This window comes from Pseudopipra pipra, chromosome 16, assembly GCF_036250125.1.
Source record: "Pseudopipra pipra isolate bDixPip1 chromosome 16, bDixPip1.hap1, whole genome shotgun sequence".
NCBI lineage: Eukaryota > Metazoa > Chordata > Aves > Passeriformes > Pipridae > Pseudopipra > Pseudopipra pipra.
Window position 1 is genome coordinate 16,689,167 of NC_087564.1, and position 27,579 is coordinate 16,716,745.

General features: G+C 43.8%; 3 protein-coding genes across 9 annotated transcripts in view; 2 read left to right on the forward strand and 1 right to left on the reverse strand.

Moving 5' to 3' along the window:
* Nucleotides 1-8,828, forward strand: KDM8 (lysine demethylase 8). Its single transcript, XM_064673544.1, has 7 exons — nt 1-504; nt 591-760; nt 2,047-2,179; nt 3,047-3,088; nt 3,860-4,009; nt 7,122-7,214; nt 7,312-8,828. Exons 1-7 carry the CDS (start codon nt 16-18, stop codon nt 7,474-7,476), a joined length of 1,242 nt encoding a protein of 413 aa, XP_064529614.1. The 5' UTR covers nt 1-15; the 3' UTR covers nt 7,477-8,828.
* Nucleotides 8,215-17,062, reverse strand: NSMCE1 (NSE1 homolog, SMC5-SMC6 complex component). 7 transcript variants are annotated; one of them, XM_064673545.1, is made up of 9 exons: nt 16,333-17,062; nt 15,223-15,304; nt 14,984-15,127; nt 13,159-13,280; nt 12,345-12,422; nt 10,931-11,077; nt 9,867-9,983; nt 8,890-9,046; nt 8,215-8,435 (listed from the first exon to the last, which is right to left on the reverse strand). In XM_064673545.1, exons 1-9 carry the CDS (start codon nt 16,444-16,446, stop codon nt 8,404-8,406), a joined length of 993 nt encoding a protein of 330 aa, XP_064529615.1. In that variant the 5' UTR covers nt 16,447-17,062; the 3' UTR covers nt 8,215-8,403. The 7 variants fall into 7 exon arrangements, with proteins under 7 accessions (XP_064529615.1, XP_064529616.1, XP_064529622.1 ...); XM_064673546.1 differs by having other exon boundaries at nt 8,890-9,010; nt 16,333-16,461; XM_064673552.1 differs by having other exon boundaries at nt 8,890-9,010; nt 15,223-15,300; nt 16,330-16,409.
* The window catches only part of IL4R (interleukin 4 receptor), a 13,680-nt gene continuing 2,708 nt past the window's right edge, over nt 16,608-27,579 (forward strand). Inside the window, exons 1-7 of the mRNA XM_064673524.1 lie at nt 16,608-16,679; nt 20,015-20,128; nt 23,454-23,595; nt 24,443-24,594; nt 25,627-25,781; nt 26,504-26,660; nt 27,077-27,176. Of these exons, the coding sequence (XP_064529594.1) occupies nt 20,056-20,128; nt 23,454-23,595; nt 24,443-24,594; nt 25,627-25,781; nt 26,504-26,660; nt 27,077-27,176 (779 nt within the window). The 5' untranslated portion in view covers nt 16,608-16,679; nt 20,015-20,055. The remainder of the gene's footprint in view (nt 16,680-20,014; nt 20,129-23,453; nt 23,596-24,442; nt 24,595-25,626; nt 25,782-26,503; nt 26,661-27,076; nt 27,177-27,579) is intronic.

Below are 27,579 nucleotides of genomic sequence, written 5' to 3' on the forward strand. Positions count from 1 at the left end.
AGCGCAGGCGCGGCCATGGCGGCGGCCGGCGGCGCGGAGGGCGCGGGTGGAGGCTCCGCGCTGTGGGCCGAGGTGCGGGCGCTGCTGCCCCGCGCCGAGGAGGGGCTGACCTTGGCGCTGAGCGGGGAGGTGGAAGGCTGCGTCCTGCCGCTGCTGCGGCGCGCCCGCGCCCTGCTCTACAGCCCGCCGGGCCCGCCCGGGGCGGCGGCAGCGGCGGCGCTGGCGCGCTTCGGCGACGTCCTGCGCGACTATTCCTGGGAGAAGCTGAACGCGGTGCCGTGGAGGGAGGTCGGCAAGGGCTGGCGGCAGGTCTACGCCTACGGCTGCCTCTTCGGGGCGCTGGCCGAGGTGGCCGCGGGCCGCCCGCAGGCCGCCGTGCGCCTCTGCGACCTGGGGCTGCTGCTCGGCGCCGCCGTCCTGGACAACGTCCTGGCGCGCCTGGTGCGGGCGCTGCAGCCGCGCCTGCCCCGCGGGACCGCGCCGCGGGACCGGCCCCGCGCAGAGGTACCGCCCGCGAACCCCCTCTCCTTCCCGGCCTCCAGCCTCCCCGGGGGTCTCTGCCGGGTGTTGAGGGGGAACGTGCATTCCAGAGGGTCCGGCCGGAGCGGCCCCCGCCGCCCCCCGCGGTGCAGCCGGAGGAGGCGATTCCTCACCTTCACTGCCCTTCGCTGGAGCACTTCAGAGACAACTACCTCATTCCCGAGCGGCCCGTGGTCCTGGAGGGCGTCATGAACCACTGGCCGTGTATGAAGAAGTGGAGGTGAGAAAGAAGTTTCTTCCCTGTTCAAGTAAAGGCACGATCGTTCCCTGTGTTGGGTATCTTGGTGGTCGGTAGAGCAGCAGAGACCTTTGCAGAGGAGGGACACTGTGGGCAGTGAGTTTTGCTGGCAGCGCCTTTCTCCTTCTCTGGAAGTTGCTTCACAGATAAGGGAAACGCTTTTGGAGCGCTCAGAGCATCACACAGCAAGTGCCAGACTGAGCCGGGGCGAAGGTGCCCCTCCACCCAGGCTGGGGCTGTCCCGGGAGCCCGGTGGTGAATTGGTGGTGCAGTGTGTTGCTCAGGTGGGAACTCAGAAGGAGTGCACATTGCAAAGTGCCAGTGAGCTGCTCACGGCTCAGTGGGTCTGTGATTTTTACCCCTTGGAATGTGCCGATAATTAGTGCAATGGAAAGTGAATTTCAGAGCCATGTGTCAGCATGATTGACTTTTTCATTGACAGAGGCAAGCACTGATGTTCAGTGTCATGTTTGCATATTGAGTTTCAGCCATCACCATTGAGAAGTGAGTAATAGCATTGTGCTGCCTGCCTGATGTAAGCAGTGGTGCCTTGAGTATTTGTGAGGCGAAGCTCATGATTCCTTACAAAAGGGGAAAAAGCACTCATGCTTAGTTTGAGCAATTGCTTTTGTTCAACAGCCAAGGGTACAATTGACATTAAGTGAACACACTTGTTATTTTTAGGGGGTTTATTCATTTCTGAGGGAAGGTACTCCACTGGTTAACTTTAGACACTTAAAAAGATGAACTTCTCCATTTAGTTAATACCATTGTCCATGAAGAGATGTATTCCACCCATCAGAGTAATCCCTCTGGCTGTAACCAGGATGGATATTATTGGTGCCTGTATACGGAATTTGACACTGGCAGAGAGTTGATCTAGTATTAATGATAAAAAGATACAACATTTTATTTAGCAAACATGGCAGCAGGCAGCAAGAAGATTGGCCATCCCTCACCAAGAGAGACTTAATAGCTTAAACCTCCTCAGCTCCTAAGGAAACCACAGTTAACTGAGGTGAACAAGATTTTAAACCAAAATAAAATAGACAGTTGTGGGATAATGTACACACAAACCTGCCTGCTGATTTCCTTGCCGCTTACATCGTTTTCTGCTGCCTTTTGTATCTGGTTGGTTAGGTTTAGAGAAAAGAAACTTGTGGTAGTAGAATTTTATTACCCTATAAGACTAATTTGGATTGATTGCCTTACATTCAAAATTAGTAAGAAAAGAAGTATAAAAGGTGATTGAACTTTCTTTATTTCAGCGTGGACTATTTTCGTCAAGTCGCAGGGTGCCGCACAGTCCCCGTGGAGTTGGGCGCCCGGTACACAGATGAGGAATGGTCTCAGCAGCTCATGACTGTCAATGACTTCATCAGCCAGTATATCATGGATGAGGTGTGTTACACTCATTTTATTTCATCTCCAAACACAGCAGCATGGTACTGGTACAGACAACAGTTCTGCTTCCAACAAACATACTCAGAGGTGATGGTCAAGGGAGAGGGTGTGCTGTAAGCACAGCTCTGAATTAAAAGGCTTGACCTATTTTCAAGATCTGAAGCTAGAAATAGTTATTGAAGCAATACCTAGGATTGATTTTTACATATCATCACATGTACAGCAGCTGAAATTTGACAAATAAATACATTCTACAGCAAAAGCCTGACTGGTGGAGTCTAAGTATAAGGGATCCTCAGCCAGCAGGATCAAGATCCAAATTCACATGCCACAAGGCAGAAAAATAAAAAGTCAATTAGCAATTGAAATGTCCTTTTGCTTTCACAGCTGAGAATCCAAAACTCCTGTTTCTGTTTCCTGACCTTCTGGCAGGTAGTACTGTGTGCCCTAGCAAACTGGTCTGTGGTGCAGCCCAGAACAGAGTACAGAGCTAGTTCCAAAGAGTGAAGGAGAACTGCTCTGTGTGCCCGTAGTGTTTGGCTATAAAGATGCAGCACATTGTCACGGGACTGACAGGAGTGTTGAGACTCCGTGGGGTTATAGCTCAGCTTCCTCCAGTAACTCGAGCTAGATGATTTATTGATTAGGGAGACACATCTACACTCTCACAATTTCAGTGGAGCTGTAAGTTGCTATTTCAGAAGATCCCTTATACTGTTGAAACAGTTCTGGTACTCTGAATAGGATATTGGAAGTGAATGTTACCTATGAGTAAATTCTATTCACCTGTAAGTAAATTAACTGACTGAGAAGTCGTACACTATATGTCACTATGTGTTTTTTATTTCTCTGCTGTCATTTCAGAACAGTGTAGGATACCTTGCCCAGCACCAGCTTTTTGATCAGGTAAAATTGAGTGAATGTTTTTATCTTCCTACGGTCAAGTGTTCCCTTTGTAGCAGAAGTTGTCTCTGAGGATGTCAACTGTACTAGATCAAAGGGTATATGAAGAACTCACAGTAATTATTAAGTTTCTATTCCCATGATTTGAAAGAACAGAGGGAGAGGTTTGTTCCATTTGGCTGAAAAATATGGAAATAAAACTCTCTAGGGATGAAGATATGCAGTCCTAGAGCTGTTTTGGTACACTGTAGCATATACTTACAGGGATAATCACCCAGAAAGCAGCAGTTCCTCAAAGACTATAATAAAGTCAGGGAAGAGATTTGGACAGAAAACAGTGTTCAGTGTTGATTACCATAATCTGAAATGTCATTCCAGTTTACCAGAATTTAGGTTGGTGGGAGACATAAATAGGAATCTCATGGAGAAACAAGCATAGTGTATAAGAGATCAGCTGCTTCTTTTCCATGAACCACAAACCTGCCTACTCTTGTGGGTGTCTCTGGTTTCTGCTAAAGCAAAGAGTCTCCAAAGAATGAGAAACCCCTTTCTTTCTCCCACCTCTCCTGCCAACAGAATCTGCTCACTAGAACAGAAAGTATGAGGACATTTCCTGCAGATTCCTAGCAGGTCAGCTACTTCTCTCCTGCCCTTGCTGGACAAGCAGGTCATTTGTTTTCTTTGTGTCAAGCCTTGTCTATCTGTTCTATGAATTATGTATATTTGGCAAGTCAGCATGTATCCTTTTTAATGTTTATTTCTTTATGGAAATAGATCCCAGAACTGAAAGAAGATATCAGTATCCCTGACTACTGCTGCCTGGGGGAAGGGGAAGAAGATGACATCACCATTAATGCTTGGTTTGGTCCAGGAGGCACAATCTCTCCTCTTCATCAGGATCCCCAGCAGAATTTTTTAGCCCAGGTATGTACTCTAGTTACTCTACACATGCCATTAATGCAACACTTAGAAAAAATGCTTATGGTATGTAAGTGTTAGAGACAAGGGGAGCAGACAACTTGAGGAATAATTGAAGGATAGAGAACATGCAGATACTGTTAGAGAACATGCAGATACTGTTTTGTTATTACATTGCATTTGTCATTACTGCAACTTAATATTCAGTGTAATCTTGTAGGCCACAAGTGTTCCTCACTGAGACAGACCATTACTTACCCTTGTTTTATAGATGATAAATATAAATCACAAGAAGCAGCTTTTCCAAAGTCAAACAGGGAATTTGTAACAGAGTTGGGAAGAACCTGGATCCTCTCACAGTGTATCAAGGAGCTTCTTTTTCTGATGTCATGGTTTAACCTCAGCCAGCCCCCAAACCCCACACAGCCACTCACTCATCCATCAGCCAGCAGGATCGGGGAGAGAATCAGGAAAGTAAAACTAGAAGACTTGTGGGTTGACATAAAGACACTTTCATAGGTGAAACAAAAGCCATGCACACAAGCAAAGCAAAACAAATAATTAATTTAGTGCTTCTTATGAGCAGCAGGTATTCAGCCACCTCCAGGAGAGCAGGGCCCCATCACGTGTAACGGTGACTGTGAAAGACAAATGTCATCACTCCAAACATTTCCCCCTCCTTCCTCCTTCTTCCCCCCAGCTTTACATACTGAGCACGATGTCATATAGTCTGGAATATCCCTTGGGTCAGCTGCAGTCCCAGTTTTGTCTCCTCCCAACCTTCCACGCACTCCCAACCCCCTCCCCAATGTGGCTACACAAGGGACAGGAAAGGCTTTGGCTCTGTGTAAGCCCTGCTCAGCAAAACAAAAATATCTCTATTATCAACCCTGTGTTCAGCACAGATCCAAAATACAGCCCCACATCAGCCACTGTGAAGAAAAAAACAGCCAAAACCAGCACATCTGGAAAGCAAGATTTCGAGGGGGACTTAGGTGCATACTTTAATCCACATCAGGTTACCCAGTAAAATATCTATTCATGCATGCAGAGAGAATGAATTAATATTTGCACTGTGGCCTCATTTCTGCTGAGTTTCTCTTGGTAGGCTTTTTGGTGATGACTTTTAGTGCAGAATAACCCAATAAAATACTGGGGCCCTTTGGTACTAAACAAGCCCAGAAAAGTATTCTGGGTCCAAGGAGTTGACAACTGTAAATCCTCAAACGCTGAGAGATGTTTTGCTTACTGGAAGGAGATTGCTGTCCCATCAGACTCTAACAAAAAATGGCTTACAGCAGGATTGTGACATTGAACACTTTCTACTTGTGCTTATTTATGGGCTGAGCCTTAGTTTCTCTGTCCCAAACAGCTGCATCTTGCTAACCCGTGTTTTCACTTGGAACTGAGGCTTAATTCAGGCCTTCCTAAAGTGGGTGTTTACAACTGCTGTGCAACTCTATATGGACTGTATTTCTCTTCCCTGCTACCTGCCTGGCACGCACACACAGTTGCATTCTGAAAGCAAAGTGCTGTACTATACACTCTATGTAAAGTTTGAGGGGAATTTTTCTTGATGGAAGTCAATTAGACTGAGAAAAGGTACTTCCTTGCAAACCTCAGAACTTGTTTTCTTCCGCCTGAAGAATGGGAGAGTATCTGCCAGTGCTGTGAAAGTCTTTGTAATTTGAACAGCAGGTGATCTGGCAGTTTTCAGCTTTCAGTTAAAACTGCGCTGCCTCGCGATGCCATTCAGATTGTGGCTGTGGAGTAGAGGAAGGCACAAGCACAACTAACAAAGCGCAGTGATCCCTGCTGGCTGGGTGGTGGCTGCTGCCGAGATCAAAGTGTTTGTTTCCAGTAATGAGGAAACCAGTATCTGGAGATGCAGGCTATTGCCCATTAACTGGTGCCTGCAACCTTATAATATACAAGGCCTTAACCCAGTGAGGCAAGTGAAGAAAGGAGCTATTAACAGCTGGTGGCAGTCCCCAAAAAAGTTCAAGTATTCAGAAAATGTGCTGTTAGAGCAATAACCAGCATTTTTGTCACTTCCGTACATCACCAAAAATGCCATGTAACGTTCGAGTCTTTAGAGAGTTAATTAATATCCATAATCCCCTTGGGGTATGGAAGGCATCCTAAAAACACATGTACAGCCAAAGTTATTCAGATCAATACTCTAGTAGTTTAACCAGTGATAGTGAAGAGTAGGACAGGGCAGGAGTACGTTGGTACTTGTCCAGCCTGTTGAATATGTTTATGTGCTGTCCCCGAAGTAACAAACTCTGAATATTCAGCATGACAGCTTGGGTGTTGGTAAGATTTCAGGAAATCCTATTCTGTTATGTGGGAAGGGATGTTAAGACAAAGGAAAAGCAGCTTGCTTGGGAATGGTTGAGTAGCATAATACCAGTCCAGGGTACTGTGATTAGAGTACTGACTTCTCTCTTAACAGGACAGTTCCAAACAAGCATGATCATGCCTAGCCTTTGAGGAGATCTGGAATGCTGGCACAAGCAGCATGAATCTTCACCCTAAGCCTTCTGTTCCACTGGTATCACTGCGGGAGTCAGCTTTGACTCATTCATGCTGCCATGTCTGGGCACTTGCAGTTGGAGTGGTGTTCAGGGCAGCCAAGCCAGTCAGCTTACAAATTCTCATTTCAGCACTCTAGTGAAAGAACTGGTTTAATGATGACACAGGAATAAGAGTTTTAGGAGCATATGGAAGCTTGGCAGTCACTGTGCAGGTACCACTGCCTGATGGTATGAACTGCAATGAAGATTCAACCTCTTTATCCTCAGTTCTACTTATTTCTAGCTACATAGAGCCCAAATAACAATGTATAAATGGGGTGCCTTAAACTTTGAATTGAAAGTAATTTGGTTAAAGGCATTTCCTTCCTAAAGGTATTCAAATTCTTATCTGCTCCAAGGAACAGGTACTTATATTTCAATAGCTTGATTTTACTTTTTATTATAGCAGTGTCTATTACTAACAAAGATGATGTTCCTTGTAATTAGGTATATTTACTGTTAAATTCCAGGTGTGGCCCACAGCTTCCAGTAATGTGCTACTTAATGACAAATGGAAAACATTTATTTTCTATATACAGGTATTAGGAAGAAAGTATATCCGTCTGTATTCACCACAAGATTCAGAAAACCTGTACCCACATGAAAGCCAAATTCTTCACAACACTAGTCAGGTAAATAGTTGCCTGAAATTTTAATATCAGTAGTGTTACCATATCAAATCATTTTGAGTAAAGACATTCTGCTAATGATCATTTGGGTTTTTTATAGGTTGATGTGGAAGATCCTGACTTGGTCAAGTTTCCCAATTTCACAAAGGCTGCATTTCAGGCCTGCATTCTGATGCCTGGACAGATTCTGTTTATTCCAGTTAAATATTGGCACTATGTGCGATCGCTTGAGCTCAGCTTCTCTGTCAGTTTCTGGTGGTCATAACTCTGAAGCATCGTCTGCAGCATTGTAATGGGAATTAAAGATCAGCAAAGTAGCATCTAGCAGCATCTTTTCATGAGGTTAGAGGTGGAGCAAAACCAAAAACCAACAACCTCTTGCTGAAGCATGGAGAAAGAACCAGGACGGGTAAATGGAAAGGTGATGCTGCAGCCACTTCATTTTTGTAGATGTTTCTAATAACTCCTTGTGAAGAGCATATGTTAGGTCACTGTCCTGTGTGCCTGTGTCCCTCAGAAACAGCCTGTGTCTGGGCACTGCCAGGGCTCTGCCTCTGTCTGCAAGGGTCCTGTCGTACTCTTTCCCAATTGTTCTGACTGTGGCAATATTCCCTCCCTTACTGAACACAGCTGCTCATGACCTGGCCTTATGTCAAGACAAACTGTTCTGCATCTAAAGAAGGGACAAAAATCAAGCCACTCCAGTGCCAGCTGGAAGTGTTCCAACTCCAGCCCTAGGTCAGAGACCTTACACGTGCTGCATGGATTTCTCACCTGCCTGAGGTGCTACAGCAGGTGTCAGTTCCATTGCGTAGCTCAAACTGTACAAATAAGGAACACCTGCTGAGAAAGGCTTCTTTGAAGAGTCCACCTGCATAGATCAGCTTGCAGGACTGACTAAAACACTTGCATCTTTCATCCCCAAAACATGCACTGCAAGTCCCAACCCAAGAATATGGAGAACTACAAACACAAAACAGCCTCCAAGAAAGCTGTGCAGGCATTACTGTGAAGGAGAACAGGAAGGTCAACAATAGTTTTATTATAAGATTCTTAGAACTTCAGAAAATAAGTACACTGGCCACTGTTACTAATGAATAAAACACAGTCTAGCTGTTCTGCCAGAGTGAGTGAAAACAGCTGTCACTGACAGCAAGTTCTACTGGCATCATCTAGGGCTGAGAACGGAGCTCTATGGTGACTGGGAGGTCATCCGACTCATACCTGTAAAGAAAATGAAGGTTAATGGGTGACACACACAAAAAAAGGATAATATTGTATAGCCTCCTGATTTTTAAAATGGTTTGTATATTCCTGTGTTGCCGTTCACAATGTCCAATTCACCTAGAGAAATAGGGCGTTCCAAAGAGATTCTTAAAAGCTCAGTATTTCCAGAAGTTTTAGTGCCATGGGTTGTGTGTGTCCCCTACTCCCTGCCACCTCCCCACCTTAAGGTAGTTATAAACAACATGCAGGGTCTGCTGTGCCCCTGTGGCACAGTCCAGGCACTGTGAGGGCTTGGTGTTGCCCGTGTGTGGTTTAATGTCTCAAACGTACGGCTGAAGCCAGAAAAAACTGAGAGTTACAGCTGTAAATAATACAGGTACTGCCACTAAACGTCACAGCTCATTTTCTAGTATTATTATACTGTTTCTTTAAAAATAAGATTGCTTGGTACCTGGGATGTCACAAGACCAGAATTCATTACACTTCGGACAACGGGGTTCAGTCTGAGCTTTGAAGTACTTTCTGACGCAAGGTAAATGCATTCCAATTCCACAGGATTCACATACTTGGCTCTGAAATCCAGGAGTGATGATTAAAAAAAATCTGTCCTTCAGTTTAAGAGGAAGTTGTTACAAAGGGCAGCAGATATGCAGTGCAGTATTCCAAAGATGGTTCCCACAGTATGGGTGGTAGATACTCAACAGTCAAAGCTGGTAAATAATAAAAGCAGGTGTTCTTCTGGAAACTAGGAAATAGTATTTCCATATATGGACAAAATATAGCTTGAAAGACAACAATTTCAGGGCAATAAGGGAGACCAATTGGGAAAAAGTAACATGGAATCATGTTAGTTGGGCAGATCAGAAGATGCAGGCTCACAGAGCAAGAGAATGCAGCAGCTTTGGAATAGAAATCCAGGCTGTAAACACTTATACAAGACTAAACTGGTAGCATCCCAGTTATCACAACCCAGTGTTCTAGCATGCTCTATATAGCCACATGTTCCTTCTGAGGTCCAAACACAAGTAATTACTGAGCCAAACCCCAGGAACCCCAAGAATGAACGTGTGTCATGTGAAGACTGCTACTGATAAGGCCCAAAGAGACTGCTAACACCTCACTGCTAAACCTGTTTCAACAACAGAGGCTCATTTCTAGCCTGCTGGTTTGGAAAGCCAGACAGCACAACCACGTTCGTCATTGGGTGAGTGCACTTTCCCCAAGTTTATACTTGGAGACACTGCTCCAAGACAATTTTTTGCTAAAGACAGAAGATAAAATGCCTACAAAGAAAAATAATGCTTTTTTTTTTAATTATACATAAGCATCATGACCAGATTACAAGACCAGGATTTTTTAATGCACACCTAATACTCAAAGGGAAGTATCACAAACCTCAGCTATGACCATGTGATAAACAGACGTTACCTGGACTGCGAGGCTGTGACAGATGTTACATTTCCTTGCCATGTCCTGGTAGTTGCTGAGAATGTACTGTTCCATTTCAATTATGCAACGAGTATGCAGAGTATATTCTCCATTTTTCTAAGGAAACATATCAGGATGAGGAATTTCTTTTAATTCCTTTGACCTTTTTTGACTTTGCTAACCCCCTGCTAGCAAGCATTTGACAGCCACTTTTTTCTGCCATCATGAAACTAACATGCTGGTACTGGTACAATGCAAAGCTAAAACACTTTCAAAGTAGCAGAACTCCTTTGTTTGCGGAGCAGAATAAAGGTTCCACATCTTTAACTAGTCCTTGGGAAGTACAGATGAGCAAGCATGCTCTCCTTAACAGAGGCATGCAGTTTTGAGTTTTGGGACCCTCCATTCGCACATTAGAGAAAATTCACCCAGCTTTCAACAAAATCTAGGTGTTTACTGCTTGAGGTATCTTTGGAAATCTCTGCTAAATCACTTTAACATATAACTGACTGTGTGGCAGCAGGTTGGAGATCTATGATGCAATGACTCTAGCAGAGAAGGACTGAGGTCTCATTTGGCCAGCAACTGCAGTGTTCACACAGTGAGCCCATCTCAACTGCTCCCTCATGAACTAAAGGAGATGTGACCATGTGCACAGTGGCCCATGCATTCCTGGTACAGGAGTTTTCAACATGTTTGGCCTCGCCACTTTTCAGGAAATTCCAAATGTAACTAACAGCACTGATCACCCTGGAGAGCTTTCCCCAGCTCCCATTCCTGGTTGAAGGATGTCTGTGTGTGACTGGGCAGGGCAGGACACACAAACCCACCTGGCTCAGGTACAAGAAACTGAAACCATTTAGTCCTGTATAGACCTACCCAAGGACTTTTTCCTTGTAAGTCTACTTCCTTTTCTGCAAAAATCACCAGAGCAGCAATAAGCACAGGCCACCTAAAACCATTTTTGCCATCATTCATCAAAGAATAGCTCCAGTTTCACCCATCATATCCATAAGAACATGGTAGCTGGACCTACTGAAATACGAACACTTGAAAGCAGTTACCTCAGAGAGCCACTTATCCTCCACAAAAACTTTCAGCACTTGTTCTGCTTCCTTTTTCTTCATTTTCTTTGTCTTAAGTTTGTCAGCCAAGTTTAAAATATCTGTAGATGAGGCAAAGCCATTTTCTGATAAAATGATTAGGTCCATCTACAAAAAGAAACATTACTAAGTATAAAAAGCCCCGCAGACATACCTTACAGTAATGTACTGATGTGCAGGGTTTTTAGCATCCATACATGTGAGAGATACTACAGAATATGGCTTGAACCAGAACTGTAAAACAAAGGCAAAAAGTTGAAACATTGTCCCCCTTGACAGTTTTGATGTTTGCCAAGAAAACATTTCCACAAATAGAAGTGTACGTGCTGCCTAAATGAAGCTGCATTCAGAGACCCCTCAGCACACTCAGCAGTGACAGATCTGTTTTCTTTTTATCTGCTCAATTAAGTTTTCCACTCTGGAGTCACCAGGACTTCTGAGCCTACCTGGCACCTGAAGGCTGTACAGTATCACCAATCTTCACAGAACCTCACTGGAAACATTCCTGCTGCTTGTTAGCACAGAGCAGCCCACAGAGTCCATGTCAGCAGTGACATGGGCCACGACAACACACCCTCTGCAGTGCTGACCTGGCTGTGTGGGGGAGGGCAGGGAAACCTCTGGGTCCTATCCATGGAGATTAGACTTCTGCAGCTGTCACAGAACAGTCAATGCACCTCTCTTTCCAGTTCATACAGAATATGTAATGAGTGTGCAAAAAAAAAAATTTGGGGGCTGGAGAAATTAAGTCCTCAAAGTCCAAGACACTGGGAGAACAATTCAGTAAAACACCTGAGATACACAGCTATGATCACAACTCACATTAATGGTTGTTGATAAGAAATTAAATATCAAACGTCCTTGAATCTTGGCCCAATAGTTCTATTTGGAACTTTAAAAAATCTCAAGTGTGTGTTTTCTTGTTTCAAAAGCAGCATTCTGACTAGTTTATTAATACAGAATTAATTGGCTAAGCAGTAACAAATGTCTATATTCAAATCAGAAAAAAAAATGTTATTAGCATTAAAATCTACTGTATATTACTAAACTACTGAAGCCAGTGAAAAATTCAGCAATCACAACTGAAAATCTTGAAGAAAGGTGTCAGTGTAACTTTAGCATGTGTGTGCTGAGTCCCTAACCTCAAGGAGCACTTCCCTGGTGCTGATTTTGCCTTACCCATAACTGACTTCCAGCAGGGAATCATTACTTGCATGTACTCCCATCCCTGCCAATCCCATTCAATCTGGGATAAACTTAGGTAAAATGGCAACTAGTTCCTGAACTGCATCTCCATTCATTTCCATTTCCATTCATCTTAAGGTGATACCTTCCCAAATAATGTGATTTACTAAATGATAACTGACATACTTACTGTTTTTCTGAACAACTCTAATTCAATTTCCGTATAGTCAGATGCCATTTTAGTTATTTCAGTTTCTGCCAAATTCACCTAAAAAAAGAAATAAACTGAAATCAAACTGCCATTGTAGTTTTACACCAGAAACTGTAAAAGGTCCTCTGAGGTAAAGAATACATCAACTTACAATTAACAGAAATGTCATTTCTTTAAGGGGCATGAAAGAGACTGATCCTTGAAGTGCACTCTATGGTACTCCAGTCCTTTATTTACAACCCTTGATCTTCCAGCCACATGTTCTCCAGAGCTGCCTCTGCCCAGGCCAAGCCCTTCAACAACCCAAACCCCCCGAAGTAACACAGAGGCTGCAGCAGAGCTGACATGTCAAACCAGGCACAGTGCTGGACAGCAGCACGAACTACGTTATCAGTCACCTTTTTTTCCACTCTGAAAAACAATTGCTGATCTGGAGAAACTTCTTACAGGCCACTCCTCAGCAACCCCTTTGTGCTAGGTTGATTTTTTGAGTAGGAGAAAAAGAAAACTAATGTTGGAAGGCTCTGTTTTCTAGTTTAAAAATCTGTCTCAAGAAATAAAGTCTCCTGTGGAAAAGGAATCTCACTTCAGCACTTAAGCAACGTTTATGTTAAATAACTCCAACACTGCTGTGGTCCTTGCTGCCATGTCCTATCCCACAAACTAGGGCTGTGGCAATTTATCCTCCCCCTTCCCTGTCCTACCAGCAGTTCCTGCAGCTGCTGCTGGCCCCACACAAACACAGCACCTACACAAACACAGCTGGCCCCACACAAACACAGCAGGTACCTACTACAGCATAATGTGCTCTCCCATCCTCTTCTGACATTCCTTTCCTGACCTGCATAAACAAAGGCTGCAGGTGCCTGTTAATAGTGCTGATGAAATCGTCCAGTTTATCGTGTGCGTAGTAAACTGAAAATATAAGAAAAAGCACATACAGAGAAAAGTCAAACAACTACACACCAGGCAGATTTTTTCTGTGAAACGTTTTTTCCCAGGTAAAAGCACTAAAACTCCATGAGGCAAATTCAAACAGGGCTGTTCTATTCAGCAGATGTATCATTTTCTTGTGCTGCTGTCTCCTGGCCTTCAGAGACGCTCAGCTCCTTGGAAGTCAGTTGAGAGAGAGTTCAGACATTCTGCCTTGCTGTAGGGAACCCACAACACTAATCCAGTAATTACAGTGACTTGAACTAAGCTGAATTTAAAATAAAACACGACTAGGAAAAATTACTATTCGGAATAGAAAAATACACTGGCTTGCTTCCCTTTACGCGCACGTGATTCCTTGTTTCTGTGCATTCTGTTTCACAAATTAATGGCAGGTAAGTGATCAAGTTACATATCAAAAAAAATTCCAGTATTGTAGAAACATGGGTAGTATCTTGTGTCGTGTTCTACAAACAAATACTAGCAGCAGTTCTATCACAGACATAATCAAGATGGCCTTTGGAGTTGTTCTGTGGAGGTACATGCGATGGCTCTTGCCTGCACAGCACCAGCACAACTCTCAGGTCCATCCAAAACAAGATTTTGTCAGTGGCAGAACTCCTGTTGCCTTCATCAGGCTAGGGTTTAAAGACCAGCGTTAAGAAACAGCTCGTAACTTTAGATTCATGTCTCAAAAATACAACCAGTTGTCACTAAATTATCCCTGTTCTCAGTCACAGGAGTCACTTGCGTGTAACGGCATCGGGCAGGAACAATAATAAAGTACAATATTTAAATATAATTTTGCCACCTGGCTGGCCCCTGTCAACAGGAAACACTGCACACAGCACAATCAGGGAGTGTTAGTAACAGATCTGAAAGCGGGTAAAAGATGAAAGATAACAGAATATTCTTTTGTTCAGCAGCTCGAATATTTTAATGTGAGATAAGTGGCTGCTCCAGTAGATCTTCTGTGAAAAAAAGGGATATAAACTCTCGATAAAAAATGAACAGGAGTCAGACCACACCAAAAGCTGCACTTCGCAATTTTAGCATCTAAGAAGGTAGCCAAGTTACAGTTCCTGGCTCAGGAGGCCTAAAAATAGACTACTTCATCCTGACCTAACACGTATGGATAAGTAGATACAAATCCACAGTAAACCAGAAGAGCCCCTGCAGAGTGGGTAGCACGGTGACAAGACACAGGGACACTCCTAAGCCTGGCAGAAGTACAGCTTCCAGGACTAGGAACGGGCAATACAGTGCAGGTGAGATGGGACAAAGCACAGCCATCCACCAGGAAACCTCATGTCATCCTCACTGAAACATTTCTGCAACATTCGCTTCTCCCACAGCACCGGATAGAAATAACTGAAGTGCATTTACTTAAAAGCATTCACTATAGTTAAGTACTATCAGCATCAAAAATTATTTTTTAAAACTCATATGTATAATCTATAAAAAACAATTCTGATAAAAAAAAGTGGTATATATGAATCTGATCGGATTAGAAGTTAGTTTACTCACTACTGTGTTACTTTATCTTTCAGGAAAGAGAGAGGAAACACACATCATTACAGTTTTTTAACTTTTTTTAGCTGGTGTGTGTCTTTCAGAAATCCAATTATTTGTAAGCTGCACCAGGAGAAAAAAAACCACTTCTTCCATCTCCAAGACAAACACACCTTTATCAGTTTCACAGCAGTGGTGGTGTAATTTCCTGGCCTCTGATCCTTCTGTTATCCCCTTAGACATCAGAACCTGCAAGAACCGCCGATGAGCATCAGTCATCTGAGCCGCCATCGCAGTGTCCCACCAGGCTTCACGTGCTGCAGCAGGTGTAAGATGGAATTAATGCACATGTTCATACAAATTAAGAATACACAGTCCAAGCATATATAAGATTTCAATTAAACTCTCTTACATTGAATGAGGGCAAAAGAGCAGATCCCCAGATCGTCCTCAGAATGCAGATGGTGACCAGCTCTGAGGTTCCGGAAGGCTGCAAAAGATTAAGACCAACTTAATCTTTTAGCTACAGAATAGAACAAGGTAGGCATTGTGCTACTGTCACCAAAAAACAGGAATCAAGCTCCTTAACACCATGGTAACACTAAGCAGCAGGCACTGCTTTATTGCAGCGCTGGACACACCAGGCAGTGATTCCTGCCTGAGGTGCACGCTTGGCTCAAGATGATACAATATTGAGTCTGTCTAGTCTCACAGGGTCTTCTAGTTGGGTCTTTGGGCACCTGGTGGTCGTTGAGCCTCTGAACTTTGATCTTCTAAATATGGTGCTGTTTTCATCGAAGCTGCAGTTTGCTACCGAACAAACTGGATCGGGCCAGTTTGACTTGTTACAAATGTGGTTACAGAGCTCCCAACCTTCCACTCACCGCTACCTCCTCGTCACCCGCTTATAAACTCTCATACCCCCAAAGCTGAAAATAGATGTGTGACAAACTCAACACCGTGCGCGGTTCCGTGTGGGATGTGGGCCTGTGTGGGATGTATCGTGTGTGGGATACAGTTCCGTGTGGGATGTGTCCTGTGTGGGATGTATCGTGTGTGGGGTGCGGTTCCGTGTGGGATGTGTCCTGTGTGGGATGTATCGTGTGTGGGGTGCGGTTCCGTGTGGGATGTGGTTCTGTGTCGGCCGCTCCTGCTCCCCACACAGCCTGGTTAGAGCAAAGTCGATCAGGTGACTTCGAACAGCAAATCCTCCTCTCACGTCCCGAAGAAACCCAGAACCAACGAAAGGCAGCTCAGGAAATTCCCTGACCACTGCACCGACCGCCTCTGGCCGAGCGCCGGCCCCGCCGTTTCGCCGCCCGCTCGGCCCCGGGTCCGCCACAGCCCACGGAGGCAACGGCCCGAGAGACCGCCGGCCCCAGAGACCGCCCGCCGGCCCCAGAGACCGCCCGCCGGCCCCAGAGACCGACCGCCGGCCCCAGAGACAGACCGCCGGCCCCCACCCTCGGCCCCGCCGGGACCCGCCGAGGAACCACCTCCCCCTGCCGCTCCCCCGCACCTGCCCTGCTCGACAGCTCGGCGATCTCTGCGTGCGCCTGCCATCGATGGCTCCGCCCCGATCAGTCCCCGCCCCCTCCCTTGCCGGTCCCTCCCTTTCCGGCCCCGCCCCGATCATGCCCCTTCCCGGTCGGGCCCCGCCCCTGGTCAGGCCCCGCCCCGGACGCGCCTCGCGGGGGCGGTTCGGGCCGTGCCGGGGCCGGGGCAGCGCCGTGTGCGGGGCCGGGGTCGCCCCGGGCTGGAGCGGGTCCGTGTGCGGGGCCGGGGTCGCCCCGGACTGGAGCGGGGCCTGGCGCGGGGCCTGGCGCGGGGCCTGGCGCGGGGCCTGGCGCGGGAGCCGGACAGGGCAAGGTACGTCTGGCGGCCGGACCGGCTCCTTCTCGTTATCTTCGTCTGGCGCGCCCTTTGTGTGGTCTGTGTTTTCCTCCGCGCAGGGGCTGGGAAGGAAAGGCGATCTCTCCGTGCTCCCCCGGAGCTCCGCAGGGTCCCTTGGTCGGGAGGGGGTCCCGGGGCCCCTCCCGGGTGGGCAGCTCCGTTCCAAGCCCACGGGCAGGTGCGCTTCTCCTTCCTCGATGCTGTTTAACTCGGGCGCTCCTTTTGCAATGCTCTGGCCAGAACTGGTGTAACTCCCCGAAATGCCCTTCCCGCCGGCCGTGCTGCGGGACAGCCCCGCCCGCCCCGGGCTGCGCTCCCGGCCATGCCCAGCCCCGCAGAGCTCCGGGCATTGCGGGCCGGACGGGGGTTCTTTTCAAGTATTGGTACAGAATCTATTGGTGAACCTTTTGCTTTGCCATGTATCGCTTGTCTCGTTTTAGTCTGCGGTTACAGCCAGTGCTTTAAACTAAAAGAGTAGGACTTCTGTTTTAAAAAGAGCCAGTTTTAAAAAGCTATACATTTGCAGCACAGCAACGGTGCATTGAGCAGCCTTGCATATAATATCTGACTTCTGTGGTTTGGACAGGAGTTACTCATTGAGCATAATAGTTTTGCAGATTGTGCCTGTTAATGAAATGTGACCCTAATTTCCTTAGAAGACCAGAAGTTAGTACTGGTTTTTTTGATAGTAAATGAAATAATTTTAATCAGATCGTATTTTTTTCAAGAAACAGAAACGATAAAGTGATTAAAGCATGTAACTTGTGCCAGTAATCATGCAGACCTGCTTCTAGCCCCAACAGAGATTTCTTTCCTAGATTTGGGGAAGTCACCTATGTCTTTACAACTTACTTTCCTTACATATATCGGGTTTATTAGGTTTACTACAATTTTAGTATGCTTTATACGTATTACATACTTTTTTAAGATTGGTATTTCATATATATATAATGAAAAACCCAGAATGTAACAGGCAGAAAAACTATGGACATTTTAAAATTTTCTCCCTTTGCAGTTTCATTGGAGCTCTAATTTTCATCCCCGTGTGCGGATCTGTTTGCCCATGGGGAGATGGTTTTGCTCTGCCATCTGTTCATTTGGACGTGCTTACGTGGTCCAGGATTTTCTGCCAAAGTTTTAAGAGTTCCTTGGAACTCTGTCATGCTACAGGATTGCTTAACAGTGGAAAACAAATGCTTCCTCTCTTGAGAACTCCAGGAAAAAGGAAAAAGAAGGATTTTTTTATGGTGGAGCTGGTTTTTTTTCCTGAGCAACAGCAAAGGCGCCTGTATTCTTTTCAAAAAATTTGTTACTATGCTCAGTCACATTTCATCTGTTCCCAGAATGTGAAGAACTCAGCTCTTGAATAATAGTCTTCTCAAGCATTTATAAGAAATTTATCTTTCTGGTATGTCTTTTATTGCTAGATGACTAGTAACTGCCCGAGAGAATGTCACGGAAGAGGTTTCCATTCTGATCTTCTGTTTTCACTAACAGTGTCCTTATCCGTTACTTCTAAGATGGAAATTTTCTACGTTAACTCTTAGAAGCTAGTTTTAGAGAGTGGTCAGTCATGCATGTGGGAATGGGAGAAATCATGGCTGGGCTTCGCGAACGAAGATTTGGGAAGGGCTCTACCCACATTTGCTACAAGTGTGCTGGTGGCTAAAGAGGCCAATGCGAGAGAGAGAAGTCTGGTTGCAAAAGGCACAGCAAAAGGACTTCTTGGACAGTATTGGCAAGACACGATTCTTTCTGTGTTGCCTTTTCTCCTCAGGGGTGATCCTGCGTGTGTTCTCAAAGGCATCCGCAGCGTTATAGATGGTGTGTCTCCAGGCCTCCCGATTGGAGGCCAGAGTAGACCAGTGATGAAGATCAATATGGCCAAGGCTGAGGTGTTGTTTCAGGGAGTCCTTGTATCTGCCCACATGTGTCCTGACAGAAGGTCGCTATGTTCTCCCTATGCTAATAGCTAACGATTTTATACAGCAGCAGAGTTTCTGATCCCTCACCAGTTTCTCTCCTCTTGTGTGCTGGTGGGACTTGCCTTTTCAGACATGTGAAGGGGTGGTTCTGTAGCTGGGGCAGAGGGTATCCAACCACCATCCACAAATACCTTCCAGTGATCTGTGCTACTTCAGAATCTGACAAAGCTTCTGTAGAATGTCCAACACGTCTCTCCTGCTGACAGAGATCTGAGGAATTCTCTCCTCTTTACTCTGTCACACCGAGAGAATCATGATGCTCTGAAATAAACACTAATGTGCCACCTGGGAACTTTACAGGTGTAAACAGAGCAGCTGTAGCTCACTGGCAGCAAGAACACTGTGTCCTGATGTGGAGGTTAGAAAATTCTAAGAGCATGAGAGGAAGGGACCAAAAAGTTGTGCGTTAACAATGTGCTGCTGAACAAATTTTATCCCTCTTTATACAGAATGCAAAGCCAAAAGCATATTAGTTAGCATGACTTCACCTACAAATATACCAAAATTTTAAATGCTTCACGTCCATTTGTAGTGATATGAGAGCTGGTAGCCATATTTTATGCAGAATACGGACTTCCACTAAGTGGCTGCGTTGCATCAGCAAAGAAATCTTGGGGAGACATGCTTTTTTTTAAAGTCTGAAGTTAATTATTTCACCCATTTTCAGTTTATCTGAATAAATGGCTTTGCTATGCTTACGGAATTCTAATAAGTAAAAGCTGCATAATTTTCCTTCTCCCAAGTTTAGCTGGTTATACCATGATTGGGTATGTGCTTTATAACCTTTAATTATTTACCGGTTTAATGAATCTGCATTCTGTTGGAGCAATGCTCAGAGTTCTTTGCTAAAATTTTTTTCAAGAGGGTAATATCCATATTATCAACCTACAGGTGATAGGACTTGAGGAAAACATTTTAGTCAATAAACCAGACACTTCATTCTTAAATTCTTTCAGTTATCTGAGTGGAATCATAGGGCTTTGGTGACAGTGTCACTAATTTTGGTCTAGTGCTTATGCTTTTAATACCTCACATGCTAGCAGCTTTCCTTTTCTAGTAGCTGAAGAGAGTAGGTCCACTGCCAATGTCAGTCTTGTATCCTCTGTCATTAAAACTTTGCAGAAAAGTCTTCTAGCTCATTTGTATTCTCCTTATTCTTCTATGTGTCTTGTTGTTCATGAGTGCATTTTAGGTGCAGGGTGTGGGAATTAGGCACAGCAGGGAATCTGAATCCCAACATCTAGCAGAGTGGTAGGAAATGCTACATACACCCTTACCTTAACTAGCACAGGGATGTAAGCTCATAATAATGTTTGCTGTTGGCAGAACTGCATCACAGCTTTTCCTGCTGAACCTGACCAGTGTCAATGATGGCAAGACTCGTAAGTGCTGCACCATATACCCTTTGGATCTTTTTCTTTTCATATGCAACAAATGAAGGTATGTTTGTCAATATTTTAGATTATTATACTGAAGTTTTTATTGACAGCATTTTTCCATGGCCAGTAGGCAATGCTATTACCACTAATGAAGTACTATAAAATTTGTAACTTCAAATATCATAAATAGCCTTATACTAGAATAAATTCTTAGATTTTATTCTTTGCATTGAACTTTTCCATAGGGTCCAGAAAAATTAGAAATTTGCAGAAAGGAGAAACACGTTTGGAAAGTCATTTCCTTCTGCATTATGTGATCTGCACTGGACACCTCTGAGATGGGCTCTGTTAGAGCATGGTGCTAATAATGAGGTTGTGGGTTCCATCCCTGTATGGGCCATTCACTTAAGAGTTGGACTCGATGATCCTTTTGGGTCCCTTCCAACTCAGAATATTCTGTGAAATCTGTAATGCCTATGGGAGGCTTTTGCTGCCTGGCCTCCTTCCCCCGGTGCAGGAGGCCTGAGCTTCTCCTCTCTGGTGTGAAGCACAGGCAGGTAAAATGCTAAAGGAACACTGAAGTAACTCCTAAAGAAATTCCTAAATTCTCTATGCCACCGTGTAGTTGCCTGGATTTGAACAGATTTGGCAGGCCCTGGCTGTGACTTGTGCCTGCGCAGGGGTGGAGGAAGAACAGGATCTGGAGTGTCCCGGCTGCGCTGTTGGCCTGGCAGGAGGTGTTGAGCCCAAGTGCTGCTGGTTCCTTAAGGGCTATTTTGTCAAGTTCAACTAGCAGAGGCTGAATATAACCATGCTTTTTCCTTGCATCTTTTATGATATTTGATTATAAATACAATTTAGATATATAAAGTCATGGTTTTCAGTAATGCATTTTTTTCTCTGGAAAATGAATTGTACATTTTGCTTGCTGTAATTTGTTTTACTAGTTCTGCAGTGTCTACAGTTTCTTAGGTCTTGCTTTGTTTTATAAAGCAAATCAAAATAGTAAAAAGACAGTTTAAAATAGCCTGTCTCTAAAAAAATGAAGATTTATTAACTACTGTCTTATGTACTATGAAATAGTGCAGTTGAATTAAGGAGAAGCATCAAGGTTTGAGAGAGTGCATTGGCTGGGTTATCTGATCTGGGTAATCCCATATTTTCTATAAATGATCTTTATCAAAGTTTAATTTTACAGTGTTTTCTTTGGGTTTGTTTGCTAGTTAGCTACATGTTTTAAGTTTCTTCAGCATGGTGTACTATTCGACAATTAGACAAGAAATTCAGTATTTCAGTTCCCTTTTTTAACAACACTAACTCAAAATAAATTCTGTACTGTATGTAGTTTCAAAAGGAAAGTCTCAAATAGCTGAGGTTTAAAAAAAAATATGGTGTACCAGAGATGGAAAAGCGAGAAGGTCACGGGAAAAGAGTAGAGAATATAATTTAGAGTTCTGAAAAGACATGAGGACTCTGAAAGGCAAGATAAAGTAAAGCTGTTAATCATCGTAGCTTAACACAGCGGGAAGAACTTCATTTAATTGAAGTATTCTTGAAAGCATAAGATCATTAACACATTGAAAAATAATGTTCATCTTTAAAGGGCTTAAAATGTTAGTACTTCTGGCAGAAGTACATTTTAAAGTGGAAGAAATCTACCAGTAAAATTACAAATGGCAGCAAAATATAAACAACACCAACAGGATAATGATTCTTTTAAAATAAAAAAGCAGTGTGACTGCTAAAGTGTTGCAGAAGTTTAACTTGCTGCTTTTCTGATGATTCTTGGGGGTTTTGGAAGAATCAGGGACCATGCAGAACAAAAGGGAACCTAACATGGTACTGCCATCCAGAGAGGACATAACAGCGATAGTTCATACCTACAAGATACATATGTTACCTTAGTAACTAAACCAAAACATTTCCTAAGTATTTGAACACTAATGAAACCATGCCTGCAGTCAGTTCTAGGTTTATAAGTCAATATACCAGACAACTTAGATTATAAGTTTTACAGGTCCCATTGTGTTGCGTATCATGTCCACTAAAAGGCAGCTGACCATCACATTTTACATTTCAGATGCTGTACTGTCTCAGAGTATGCAGAAGTTGTATCAGAAAAAATAACACAAGTGGACTACAGAAAAGTAGAAATGTAGGGGAGATAAAATTAAATTAGGTACTTTCAACAAAATTTTTTGCTTGGGAGGAATAATCTGAAACTTAGGTACCAATTGGAAAGAATAAGCGCATGAAGCAGCAGTGGCTGAAGGACAAGGACAGGATGTGAATTGTTGTCAACTGAATTATGCATTTGCAGTGTAAATGACAAGCACGGAGAGTTTCAGAAACTATCAGAAAAATTTCAATTAATAGGATTCTAAAAACCAATCAAAGCTATTTTTAGCTATTATTATTTACCAATAAAAGAGAAGTCAAACATCAGAAACAGCAAGTAATTGTCTGGGATGATAAAAGTATTAGCTATTTCTGACTGCTTCACTGAGAAATGATCACACAGAGTTGGCAGACTGTTAGTCCAAATAACAGCATGACCTTACTGTCACATAGCTCCTCCTCTTCTGTTCCATGTCTCACTCATATGGAGTGCATTGAAATAATAGAAAGTGAGGCTGGAAGGGATACTGAGGATTGTGTATTTTTTACTTAAATACTGACAGTGAAAGAGATTATAAGTTTGAACATGGAGAGTGCAGAGACTTTTGGCTTTCCTGTACCCCCCCCAGTGCCTGGCACATTGTGACTGAGTCTCTCCTGGGCTCCAAATGCTCATAACAATTGTGAGTAGAAGACAGAACAGGAAATACTGTGTGAAATGAAGAAAAGTGTATACTAGAAGAAAGTCAGTGGCAGGAAGATCATTAGGCATTGGAGAGCTGCTCTGGGGAAGCAAAAGGCATGCATTTGGGAAGCTTAGAACCATTACAGGTAAAACATGAGTCATGCCTGTAGACAGTGATCCTAGTCTTGACTGTTAATTATCTGCATTTTGGTTTTTGAACCTTTTGTATTTAATAGGTGGGATTATGTGGTTTCATAATTAAATGCCGATATGTTTTACATAAAACTATTGGAATTGGATTTTCTGTGCTTGGAAGTCTGTGTCAGATGAGTTGTGCCTTTTTATTTCAATATTACTATTGCAGACTTTTCCTCTCCGAGATCATAGACCTTGTCTCCAGAAAGGTGGAGACAGTTGGTGACGTGCCCCTCTTGCCATTTACCTAGACTCAAAAGATAACAATGCTTTCAATTAATTTACAGGGGTTTGGTAGCTCTATTTAAATGAAAAAGTTATTGTTTCTGCTTAGTCCAGTTTATTCTTCTGATTCTCTTGCTTCTCATTGTGTGCTGCTTCTCCCTAGTTATGACTGCAGGACACATACAGGAATTTGCATGCTTCACTGACTTTGACAAAGAGCTGGTTTGTCACTGGAAGGTGCCAGCACAAACTAACTGTTCCAAAGAATTCCTGCTCTGCTACAGCAAGGACATTTCTTCTGTGTCGTAAGTGCTTCATAAGATGTTACACTGTTGGAGCTTCGTATATCCTATAGTCACTATTGGCTTTAAATCCCTCCCTCTACCGTGGGTGTCTGGGACAAAATGTAATTCAGATTATTCTTCTTGCCAGGAGTAAAATGGGTTGCTACAATTAACAGCACACTGTTCAGTGGCCTAATCTTCCATAGAACTCTCCATTTTCTTAGTACAGAGGAGGGATCCTACTGGTAGAAGTGTTAGGGCTCTTATAAGTTAACAAAAACCTTCATTTCATGCAAAATTTTACCTTCTTCATGAGAAATCTTACCTTATTTACCAGTCTGTAGCCTGTGTGAAAGGTACTCTCCCTTGGAGCCCAGGTGATTTTGTCTGCATGCAGTCTAACTCCATGTTCAGACATAGACTGTTGTGCCTGTTCTGCAGCAGGGCCAGTCATCATTTCCTGCAAAGGAAGATCTGGATTTTCCTGTTCCTCTCTGTATGATTTCACCAAACCCACATCCAGATAACCTCACTCATACACTGCAGTAAGCCTATTCCTATACTAACAAGCTGTTAGTCTGCTCTTTCAGAGACTGAAATGTGACAAAGGGTGGTAATTTTTCTTCTTGGGATCAATCCTTAGCCTTTCTGTCAAGTTTTTCATTTGTGCAATTCAGATATCCAAGGTGTATCTGTGAAGAGTGGGTTGTTTGGGAATCTCAGTTGTGGTTTGGAAACGTTTCCAGGAGCTGAGCTTGTTTGTCTCAGATTTGATTAGCTCTGCACATTGGGGAGCTTGATTTCACCTTTTCAAGGAATAGTGTGTCACACTCTCTAAACATCACATAATTTTGTGCCTGTTTTTCAGAAACGTGTGTGTTCCTGAGAATGGAAAAGACACTTTAAGGTGCATTTGCACAATATGTCCCGATTATTTTGTATCAGGCCTCACATATGTTTTAGCTCTACAGTTCAATGGGACTGATATATGGAACTACAATGTTACACCAGCCCTTGTTGGTAAGAAATTGTTTAGATGTCTGGTTCCAGGCTTTGCAATCCTAGATTACTGCTCATTCGTGTCACTAGAGCAGTTTTTCCTTATCAGAGGTGGAAAGTGCCATGCTGGCTTAAATGCAAGATCTGTTTGTCTTAGAAGCCTAATTCTGGATTAGATTCCTAAGGAATGAGTATAAGTAATGGGGAAAGCAGAGAGTGATTCTTTGTCTAGCTATACCCTCTCAGCTGTGAGCCAGCAGCAGTTTGGGGTCTTAGATTTTAATGCTTTTTACTTGTGGCTGTAGAATTACAGGATGAAGAGGAATGTGTTACTTTCAGTTTCTAGAAAGACACTAGGCTATCCCTGCTGAAACTTCTTCCATTTCTGTCTCTGTCATACTTTGATTTTTCATGCAAGTTAAATCATGGCACATGAACAGAAGATTTTTTTACAGTAATTACTGTTATATTATAACAGTCAGTGATTAAAAGTGCATAAATCTGCTCTCTCACAGGACAGGCTGTAGATACAGTTCATGTCTCTCCCTAGGCCCCCAATTTGTTCAGAACAGTGTACGCATTGTTAACGCTTGTCACCTCAAACACTCAGAGAAATCACTCACATACCTTAGGCAGGTCAAGGAGTTGGTTCACTTCAGAATACTTGATTGTTGCTGCTGCTCAGCAGCCAGATAAGCAAGAACCTGCCTTGGTATCCAGGAGCCAGGGAGCCAGGACAGCTTGGCTGTCCCACAGCTGCTCCTGTCAGAGCGCAGGCTGTTCTCGTTTCTCCAGGCTGAAAGCTGTGTCCAGTGCACCAAAAGGCTGTACCTGCAGTTTGTTTAGCCAGCTTGAAGAATCAGTGCTTGTTAGTAAATTCCTTGAAGTTGCTCTGGTTTGGCCTCTTTATCCTTGTGCTACAGCATACTGAAAAGGGCTAAGTGCTCTAACAGCAATGATATTCTGGTCTCTGGTGAATGCTTGTCACTCTGATCTCTCCATCAGTTCTTTCCCATTTTCATATTCTCCTTAACTGTATTTTTTAACATACAGTTAAGCCGAGGGCCCCCAAAAATCTTGCCATTGAGAAGGCTGAAAATGGTAATTTCAATCTGAGCTGGGAGGAGAGCTACTCTCCTCCATCCACGCTCTCTGGACAGCCAGTCATCTATGAACTGAAATACTGGAGGAAGCAGCACCCGATGGAGGTAAGACACAGCTAGTAGTCTCTTCATTTCCAGTCTCTCTGGAGCTTTCAAGTTTAACAAGTCCTCTGAAAATTCTTGAAACCACTTCATGAATAATGGTGTAAGGGCCAGCAAGGGCAAGTCCCACAGTGTTCCTGATCATACAGAATCACGGAACATTCTGAGTTCCACCAGGATTATCAAGTCCAACTCTGAAGTGAATGGCCCATACAGGGGATTGAACCCGTGACCTTGGCGTTATTAGCACCAAGTTTTAACCAACTGATCTAATCTCAGGGTCACTTGCCACAGGTCACGTTGCCCCAAGGTGATTCAGCTGGGTGTTAAAGGACTGAAACTGTTCTGACTGCCACCCCAAAATGGTCTGCTGCTTGCAATAGTCAGAGATTGAAAATACAGTGCTCCTGTTCCCTGAACTTCATTTGCTCCTTAGATATCAGGAAGCTGGATGCTGTTGGTGGCTCCATGGAGCACCTGAGGCACTTAAGACACCCTCTTGAACAATCCAGCACTTTACGGCTGGGCTTCTTCTGATAGAAGAACATGCATGGTGGCATGTCACAAATACCCCTGATGACAGCAAACTGCAGTATTACACACAGTCATTCAATTGCTCATTTGTGAAAGATCACTGAGACACGTAATACTACTGATATTTAGTTGCCATCACTAACCCTTTGCCTTATAAAGAAATCAAAGTGAACTTTCTCACTTTTTTTCAGGTTTCTGTAAAAGCAATTAACTACCAGGCAAAAAGCTTTGAGATTACTGCAAGCTCCTTGAGGAGGGGCTATGATTACGTCGCAAGTCTCAGGTGTAACTACACAGACTACCCGGCCTACTGGAGTGAATGGAGTGAAGAAGTTGAATTTCACTATGGTAATGCTGTCAGAAATAGCAGCTTGGGAAAAGAATGGTATAATCTTCATACCCTGCTGCTCTCCTCTTGGAGGAGAGTTATGGAATCATCTTCTTCATCGTTTTGTATGTAATGTGAATACGTCTGTAAAGGCTTCCAAAGACACTAACCATAAAAAGGCAACTCCTGGGCCTCACAGTGTATGTTGGCTCTCCCAGCAGCTAACACTTCCAAGTAACTGGCCACAGTACATTTGCTGGTCTCTGACACACCGCACACCTTCAGTATGGCAGACCTGTGGGGGTCTGTTGTTTATCTGCTGGAGGCTCTAAAGAAGCGGTTTTTAAGGTGCAGAAGAGCAGCAGTGAATTTAGTATTGCCAGTGCTTTTATTTAGATGCACACTCACATGTAAATGTCTGGGTTTTTTTTAACAGATTACCAAGTGACAGCTGAAGACATTCTGCAGATGGCTGTGCCCATATCCTGCATACTGATCATGGCAGGATCTGTCATTTGCTACTTCTGTTTTACAAAGTACGTATCATACTGGCTCAGGGTTTATAGAGCAATGGCTTACACAGCCATCAGTATTGCTATTGATAAACTGAATGTCTGCTAGTACAGGAGTCTGATGGTCTGGGTTTTCTCAATACCTTTATCAGCTGTCTGAGCAGAGGTTTATAAACACGAATCAGTTGTGCTCTTTCATTTTCCGAATAGTCTCTATTAATCTTACTAGAATGGTCTTGTTATAGTAGGGGTTTGTCAGTTTTGCTGGAGTTCCAGTAATGATGGTTAAATGTCTTTATTTCTTTTCAATTTCTTTTAGTGGCAGTGTGAAAGTGAGATCCTATCTGTTTCACACATAATTTCAAACATGATTAGAAGAACATGTGACTTGCATTGTGCAGAGCAGTCACATACCAAACATATAAAC